The sequence below is a fragment of the Oncorhynchus gorbuscha genome, unplaced genomic scaffold (genome assembly GCF_021184085.1).
Source record: "Oncorhynchus gorbuscha isolate QuinsamMale2020 ecotype Even-year unplaced genomic scaffold, OgorEven_v1.0 Un_scaffold_4818, whole genome shotgun sequence".
In the NCBI taxonomy this organism is placed as follows: Eukaryota; Metazoa; Chordata; class Actinopteri; order Salmoniformes; family Salmonidae; genus Oncorhynchus; species Oncorhynchus gorbuscha.
In genome coordinates this window covers 21403-31145 of record NW_025748755.1, presented here as the reverse complement: position 1 = coordinate 31145, position 9743 = coordinate 21403, and the positions used below count along the sequence as shown (strand labels likewise).

Genomic DNA, 9743 nt, shown 5'->3' with positions numbered 1-9743 from the left:
TCCAACATACAGGTGTACCAGTCACATCCAACATACAGGTGTACCAGTCACATCCAACATACAGGTGTACCAGTCACATCCAACATACAGGTGTACCAGTCACATCCAACATACAGGTGTACCAGTCATCCAACATACAGGTGTACCAGTCACATCCAACATACAGGTGTACCAGTCACATCCAACATACAGGTGTACCAGTCATCATCCAACATACAGGTGTACCAGTCACATCCAACATACAGGTGTACCAGTCACATCCAACATACAGGTGTACAGATCATCCAACATACAGGTGTACCAGTCACATCCAACATACAGGTGTACCAGATCACATCCAACATACAGGTGTACCAGTCACATCCAACATACAGGTGTACCAGTCATCAACATCCCAGTCACAACATACAGGTGTACCAGATCACATCCAACATACAGGTGTACCAGATCACATCCAACATACAGGTGTACCAGATCACATCCAACATACAGGTGTACCAGATCACATCCAACATACAGGTGTACCAGTCACATCCAACATACAGGTGTACCAGATCACATCCAACATACAGGTGTACCAGATCACATCCAACATACAGGTGTACCAGATCACATCCAACATACAGGTGTACCAGTCACATCCAACATACAGGTGTACCAGTCACATCCAACATACAGGTGTACCAGATCACATCCAACATACAGGTGTACCAGATCACATCCAACATACAGGTGTACCAGTCACATCCAACATACAGGTGTACCAGTCACATCCAACATACAGGTGTACCAGTCACATCCAACATACAGGTGTACCAGATCACATCAACATACAGGTGTACCAGTCACATCCAACATACAGGTGTACCAGTCACATCAATACAGGTGTACCAGTCACATCCAACATACAGGTGTACCAGTCACATCCAACATACAGGTGTACCAGTCACATCCAACATACAGGTGTACCAGATCACATCCAACATACAGGTGTACCAGATCAATATACAGGTGTACCAGTCACATCAACATACAGGTGTACCAGTCACATCCAACATACAGGTGTACCAGATCATCCAACATACAGGTGTACCAGATCACATCCAACATACAGGTGTACAGTCACATCAACATACAGGTGTACCAGTCACATCCAACATACAGGTGTACCAGTCACATCCAACATACAGGTGTACCAGATCATCCAACATACAGGTGTACCAGTCACATCCAACATACAGGTGTACCAGTCACATCCAACATACAGGTGTACACATCCAACATACAGGTGTACCACATCCAACATACAGGTGTACCAGTCACATCCAACATACAGGTGTAACAGTCACATCCAACATACAGGTGTACCAGTCACATCCAACATACAGGTGTACCAGTCACATCCAACATACAGGTGTACCAGTCACATCCAACATACAGGTGTACCAGTCACATCCAACATACAGGTGTAACAGTCACAACATACAGGTGTAACAGTCACAACATACACATCCAAACACAACTCAGCAGCGTCAATACCACTGACCAAGAAAATCCCAAGGTAGGCAACTAGATTCAGCTGCGGGACGATATTTATCTGAGTGGATGACCACAACTAAGCCCCAAAATAGAGATTGTGTTTGAAAATAACAATAATTTCATACCTGGATTACATTGAGATACGATCACATCTCTTTTATTCCTGGGAAAACTTAGGAACAGATTTTCCTAAATTAAATTAAAGTTATTTTTGTATATATTTTTTCAACAACCTTGGGGAGGCCAAGAAAAAACATCAGAGGGCCGGTTTAGGCCCCGAGGGCCGCCTGTTGTCAAACCCTGGCCAACAGTAGGTCCCGTGGTGGGTGACGTCACTTGCATGATGCTGTACACCCCCTCATATATAAACACTGCTCTCACCCCCTCTTCTGCTCTCTTCTTATTGGCCGCCTCCTCCTCCTCCTCTTTCCTGGTCTTCTCTCTCCCTGCGTCCGTCTGGGCTGTCTTCATTGTCTTGTCAGCTTCCTGCAGGTCTGTGAGCGTCACGCCCTGATTGGACAACAGATAGAAGGTGCTGCTCGTGTTAAATCAGTAACTTTTTGATCATTTAAAACGTTTAAATGTAATCTTTATTGAACAAGTCAGTTAAAAACAAATTCTTATTTTCAATAGTCCTGTTTGCGTGTTTTGTTGGCATCTCTATAATTTTTATTTATTTTTTATTTTACCTTAATTTTACTAGGCAAGTCAGTTAAGAACGAATTCTTATTTTCAATGACGGCCTAGGAACAGTGCTGAACTGCCTGTTCAGGGGCAGAACGACAGATTTTGTACCTTGTCAGCTCGGGGATTTGAACTTGCAACCTTTCGGTTACTAGTCCAACGCTCTAACCACTAGGCTACCCCGCCGCCCCTCCATCCAAACCACTGGGCTACCCCGCCGCCCCTACACTCTAGCCACTGGGCTACCCCGCCGCCCCTACACTCTAGCCACTGGGCTACCCCGCCGCCCCTACACTCTAGCCACTGGGCTACCCCGCCGCCCCTACACTCTAGCCACTGGGCTACCCCGCCGCCCCTACACTCTAGCCACTGGGCTACCCCGCCGCCTCTACACTCTAGCCACTAGGCTACCCCGCCGCCTCTACACTCTAGCCACTAGGCTACCCCGCCGCCTCTACACTCTAGCCACTAGGCTACCCTGCCGCCTCTACACTCTAACCACTAGGCTACCCTGCCGCCTCTACACTCTAACCACTAGGCTACCCTGCCGCCTCTACACTCTAACCACTAGGCTACCCTGCCGCCTCTACACTCTAACCACTAGGCTACCCTGCCGCCTCTACACTCTAACCACTAGGCTACCCTGCCGCCTCTACACTCTAACCACTAGGCTACCCTGCCGCCTCTACACTCTAACCACTAGGCTACCCTGCCGCCTCTACAGTCTAACCACTAGGCTACCCTGCCGCCTCTACACTCTAACCACTAGGCTACCCTGCCCCCTCTACACTCTAACCACTAGGCTACCCTGCCGCCTCTACACTCTAACCACTAGGCTACCCTGCCGCCTCTACACTCTAACCACTAGGCTACCCTGCCGCCTCTACACTCTAACCACTAGGCTACCCTGCCGCCTCTACACTCTAACCACTAGGCTACCCTGCCGCCTCTACACTCTAACCACTAGGCTACCCTGCCCCCTCTACACTCTAACCACTAGGCTACCCTGCCGCCTCTACACTCTAACCACTAGGCTACCCTGCCCCCTCTACACTCTAACCACTAGGCTACCCTGCCGCCTCTACACTCTAACCACTAGGCTACCCTGCCGCCTCTACACTCTAACCACTAGGCTACCCTGCCGCCTCTACACTCTAACCACTAGGCTACCCTGCCGCCTCTACACTCTAACCACTAGGCTACCCTGCCGCCTCTACACTCTAACCACTAGGCTACCCTGCCGCCTCTACACTCTAACCACTAGGCTACCCTGCCGCCTCTACACTCTAACCACTAGGCTACCCTGCCGCCTCTACACTCTAACCACTAGGCTACCCTGCCGCCTCTACACTCTAACCACTAGGCTACCCTGCCGCCTCTACACTCTAACCACTAGGCTACCCTGCCCGCCTCTACACTCTAACCACTAGGCTACCCTGCCGCCTCTACACTCTAACCACTAGGCTACCCTGCCGCCTCTACACTCTAACCACTAGGCTACCCTGCCGCCTCTACACTCTAACCACTAGGCTACCCTGCCGCCTCTACACTCTAACCACTAGGCTACCCTGCCGCCTCTACACTCTAACCACTAGGCTACCCTGCCGCCTCTACACTCTAACCACTAGGCTACCCTGCCGCCTCTACACTCTAACCACTAGGCTACCCTGCCGCCTCTACACTCTAACCACTAGACTACCCTGCCGCCTCTACACTCTAACCACTAGGCTACCCTGCCGCCTCTACACTCTAACCACTAGGCTACCCTACCACCTCTACACTCTAACCACTAGGCTACCCTGCCTCCTCTACACTCTAACCACTAGGCTACCCTGCCGCCTCTACACTCTAACCACTAGGCTACCCTACCACCTCTACACTCTAACCACTAGGCTACCCTACCACCTCTACACTCTAACCACTAGGCTACCCTGCCGCCTCTACACTCTAACCACTAGGCTACCCTGCCGCCTCTACACTCTAACCACTAGGCTACCCTGCCGCCTCTACACTCTAACCACTAGGCTACCCTGCCACCTCTACACTCTAACCACTAGGCTACCCTGCCACCTCTACACTCTAACCACTAGGCTACCCTGCCACCTCTACACTCTAACCACTAGGCTACCCTGCCACCTCTACACTCTAACCACTAGGCTACCCTGCCGCCTCTACACTCTAACCACTAGGCTACCCTGCCGCCTCTACACTCTAACCACTAGGCTACCCTGCCGCCTCTACACTCTAACCACTAGGCTACCCTGCCGCCTCTACACTCTAACCACTAGGCTACCCTGCCGCCTCTACACTCTAACCACTAGGCTACCCTGCCGCCTCTACACTCTAACCACTAGGCTACCCTGCCGCCTCTACACTCTAACCACTAGGCTACCCTGCCGCCTCTACAGTCTAACCACTAGGCTACCCTGCCGCCTCTACACTCTAACCACTAGGCTACCCGCCGCCCCTCCACTCTAACCACTAGGCTACCCTGCCGCCTCTACACTCTAACCACTAGGCTACCCTGCCGCCTCTACACTCTAACCACTAGGCTACCCTGCCGCCTCTACACTCTAACCACTAGGCTACCCTGCCGCCTCTACACTCTAACCACTAGGCCACCCTTTAAGCTGTTTAAAGGGTGACGCCACAGTTGAAACAATAAAACGGAGGGAGAAATGGAGCCGCTCTCAGATGAACTGACATAACTACGGCCATTTTAACCATGTTATGAGGCTATACAATGTCTGTTTACATATACAATGTTTACAAACATTGGTTGAAAAACTGTTTTCTATTTTGGATTCTCATAACAGTTGAACTAAACTCATTAGGCATCTTAAAGTGAAATACTTCCAGAATCAATGGGTATATATGTATATCATTCATTTATAAGTCCAAAAATGGATGTAGAAACTACAGATTGCCCCTTTAAGTCTATAAAAAGTGTGTGAGTTTGATCATTTGTCCATTAGGCCTATGGATCTTTTATCTATTCAGCATGAATTTGATTGAGCCATAAAAGCCTCACTTCCTGGTCTTCGTTGTTGACAGTATTGGCTCCCCAATGGTGGAACAAACTCCCTCACGACGCCAGGACAGCGGAGTCAATCACCACCTTCCGGAGACACCTGAAACCCCACCTCTTTAAGGAATACCTAGGATAGGATAAAGTAATCCTTCTCACCCCCCTTAAAATATTTAGATGCACTATTGTAAAGTGGTTGTTCCACTGGATGTCATAAGGTGAATGCACCAATTTGTAAGTCGCTCTGGATAAGAGCGTCTGCTAAATGACTTAAATGTAAATGTAGTATGGAGCACAATGATTGACAGGCAGCCTACACTTCTTCAATTCAATCTATATTGGGTTAAAATACACAGCAACCTCCATTCGTAAGACATGAAACAGCTAAATGAGAGAGCAGCAGTGTGATTCACATCAATAATAAGTGATATCCTTATCGCTCGTAGACTACGCCACTGCTAATCTATGGATGCCGACAGCAGTCACGCCATTGGTCACAGTGGTCTCTGACATCACAGTGGTCTCTGACATCACAGTGGTCTCTGACATCACAGTGGTCTCTGACATCACAATGCTGATTTGAATGTCATTGAGAAAACAGAGAGGTGTCAAAAAAAAAAGTTTCCTCTTTCAGAAATAATCATCTAGTTTATCAAAAGCATCTGTAATCCGATTACAATATTTATGCTGGTAAAGTAACAGATTACAGTAAATGTGTTGTAATCCATTCCATGTAGTCCATTCCTCTTATTATGTCAGATCAACGTGTCATAATTACTGAACAGTATAAACAATGATTATTAAGCAGCGGGGTCTGATCTACTTCACCAACTAAAGCAACCCAGAGTCAATTACATTTCAATTCAGTTGTATGATTACAGTAGGAATTGGAATGTCAGTTGTACGATTACAGTAGGAATTGGAATGTCAGTTGTACGATTACAGTAGGAATTGGAATGTCAGTTGTACGATTACAGTAGGAATTGGAATGTCAGTTGTACAATTACAGTAGGAATTGGAATGTCAGTTGTACGATTACAGTAGGAATTGGAATGTCAGTTGTACGATTACAGTAGGAATTGGAATGTCAGTTGTACAATTACAGTAGGAATTGGAATGTCAGTTGTACGATTACAGTAGGAATTGGAATGTCAGTTGTACAATTACAGTAGGAATTGGAATGTCAGTTGTACGATTACAGTAGGAATTGGAATGTCAGTTGTACGATTACAGTAGGAATTGGAATGTCAGTTGTACGATTACAGTAGGAATTGGAATGTCAGTTGTACGATTACAGTAGGAATTGGAATGTCAGTTGTACGATTACAGTAGGAATTGGAATGTCAGTTGTACCACTACAGTAGGAATTGGAATGTCAGTTGTACGATTACAGTAGGAATTGGAATGTCAGTTGTACCACTACAGTAGGAATTGGAATGTCAGTTGTACGATTACAGTAGGAATTGGAATGTCAGTTGGCTCAACGTGGATCTACAATATACATCCACTGAACGAGCTTTGACCTGAGTGGATGGCCCTGACTGTCTGGCGAGCCAGCCTTAAATGTGGTTAACTGTATATGTCTAGGCATGTTGGTCTATGTCTAGGCATGTGGGTCTATGTCTAGGCATGTGGGTCTATGTCTAGGCATGTGGGTCTGTGTCTAGGCATGTGGGTCTGTCTAGGCATGTGGGTCTATGTCTAGGCATGTGGGTCTATGTCTAGGCATGTGGGTCTATGTCTGGGCATGTGGGTCTATGTCTGGGCATGTGGGTCTATGTCTAGGCATGTGGGTCTATGTCTGGGCATGTGGGTCTATGTCTAGGCATGTCTAGGCATGTGGGTCTATGTCTAGGCATGTGGGTCTATGTCTGGGCATGTGGGTCTATGTCTAGGAATGTGGGTCTATGTCTGGGCATGTGGGTCTATGTCTGGGCATGTGGGTCTATGTCTAGGAATGTGGGTCTATGTCTGGGCATGTGGGTCTATGTCTGGGCATGTGGGTCTATGTCTAGGCATGTCTAGGCATGTGGGTCTATGTCTAGGCATGTGGGTCTATGTCTAGGCATGTGGGTCTATGTCTAGGCATGTGGGTCTATGTCTAGGCATGTGGGTCTATGTCTAGGCATGTGGGTCTATGTCTAGGCATGTGGGTCTATGTTTAGGCATGTCTAGGCATGTGGGTCTATGTCTAGGCATGTGGGTCTATGTCTGGGCATGTGGGTCTATGTCTAGGCATGTCTAGGCATGTGGGTCTATGTCTAGGCATGTGGGTCTATGTCTAGGCATGTGGGTCTATGTCTAAGCATGTCTAGGCATGTGGGTCTATGTCTAGGCATGTGGGTCTATGTCTAGGCATGTGGGTCTATGTCTAGGCATGTGGGTCTATGTCTGGGCATGTGGGTCTATGTCTGGGCATGTGGGTCTATGTCTAGGCATGTGGGTCTATGTCTGGGCATGTGGGTCTATGTCTAGGCATGTGGGTCTATGTCTAGGCATGTGGGTCTATGTCTGGGCATGTGGGTCTATGTCTAGGCATGTGGGTCTATGTCTAGGCATGTGGGTCTATGTCTAGGCATGTGGGTCTATGTCTAGGCATGTCTAGGCATGTGGGTCTATGTCTGGGCATGTGGGTCTATGTCTAGGCATGTCTAGGCATGTGGGTCTATGTCTAGGCATGTGGGTCTATGTCTGGGCTTGTGGGTCTATGTCTAGGCATGTGGGTCTATGTCTGGGCATGTGGGTCTATGTCTAGGCATGTGGGTCTATGTCTAGGCATGTGGGTCTATGTCTAGGCATGTGGGTCTATGTCTAGGCATGTGGGTCTATGTCTAGGCATGTCTAGGCATGTGGGTCTATGTCTAGGCATGTCTAGGCATGTGGGTCTATGTCTAGGCATGTCTAGGCATGTGGGTCTATGTCTGGGCATGTGGGTCTATGTCTAGGCATGTGGGTCTATGTCTAGGCATGTGGGTCTATGTCTTGGCATGTGGGTCTATGTCTTGGCATGTCTAGGCATGTGGGTCTATGTCTGGGCATGTGGGTCTATGTCTAGGCATGTCTAGGCATGTGGGTCTATGTCTAGGCATGTGGGTCTATGTCTGGGCTTGTGGGTCTATGTCTAGGCATGTGGGTCTATGTCTGGGCATGTGGGTCTATGTCTAGGCATGTGGGTCTATGTCTAGGCATGTGGGTCTATGTCTAGGCATGTGGGTCTATGTCTAGGCATGTGGGTCTATGTCTAGGCATGTCTAGGCATGTGGGTCTATGTCTAGGCATGTCTAGGCATGTGGGTCTATGTCTAGGCATGTCTAGGCATGTGGGTCTATGTCTGGGCATGTGGGTCTATGTCTAGGCATGTGGGTCTATGTCTAGGCATGTGGGTCTATGTCTAGGCATGTGGGTCTATGTCTAGGCATGTCTAGGCATGTGGGTCTATGTCTGGGCATGTGGGTCTATGTCTAGGCATGTCTAGGCATGTGGGTCTATGTCTAGGCATGTGGGTCTATGTCTGGGCTTGTGGGTCTATGTCTAGGCATGTGGGTCTATGTCTGGGCATGTGGGTCTATGTCTAGGCATGTGGGTCTATGTCTAGGCATGTGGGTCTATGTCTAGGCATGTGGGTCTATGTCTAGGCATGTGGGTCTATGTCTAGGCATGTCTAGGCATGTGGGTCTATGTCTAGGCATGTCTAGGCATGTGGGTCTATGTCTAGGCATGTCTAGGCATGTGGGTTTATGTCTAGGCATGTGGGTTTATGTCTGGGCATGTGGGTTTATGTCTGGGCATGTGGGTCTATGTCTGGGCATGTGGGTCTATGTCTAGGCATGTGGGTCTATGTCTGGGCATGTGGGTCTATGTCTAGGCATGTGGGTCTATGTCTAGGCATGTGGGTCTATGTCTAGGCATGTGGGTCTGCCTGAGTGGATCGTCCTGACTTACAGTTTAAGTCTGAAGTTTACGTACACCTTAGCCAAATACATTTAAACTCAGTTTTTCACAATTCCTGACATTTAATCCAAGTAAAAATTCCCTGTCTTTGGTCAGTTAGGATCCCCACTTTATTTTAAGAATGTGAAATGTCAGAATAATAGTAGAGAGAATGATTTATTTCAGCTTTTATTTATTTCATCCCATTCCCAGTGGGTCAGAAGTTTACATACACTCAATTAGTACTTGGTAGCATTGCCTTTAAATCGTTTAACTTGGGTCAAACGTTTCAGGTATCCTTCCACAAGCTTCCCACAATAAGTTTGGTGACTTTTGGCCCATTCCTCCTGACAGAGCTGGTGGAACTGAGTCACGTTTGTAGGCCTCCTTGCTCGCACACGCTTTTTCAGTTCTGCCCACAAACTTTCTACAGGATTGAGGTCAGGGCTTTGATGGCCACACCAATACCTTGACTTTGTTGTCCTTAAAGTCATTTTGCCACAACTTTGGAAGTATGCTTGGGGTTATTGTCCATTTGGAAGACCCATTTGCGACCAAGCTT

At 48.0% G+C, this 9743-nt stretch overlaps 1 protein-coding gene across 1 annotated transcript in view; it reads right to left on the bottom strand.

Annotated features, from left to right (window-relative positions):
- Nucleotides 1-1920: 1920 nt before the first annotated feature.
- Nucleotides 1921-9743, bottom strand: part of LOC124028764 (protein phosphatase 1 regulatory subunit 12A-like) — a gene marked incomplete at both ends in the record, with an annotated part of 28030 nt that continues 20207 nt past the window's right edge. Inside the window, one exon of the mRNA XM_046340737.1 lies at nt 1921-2049. Within this exon, the coding sequence (XP_046196693.1) occupies nt 1921-2049 (129 nt within the window). The remainder of the gene's footprint in view (nt 2050-9743) is intronic.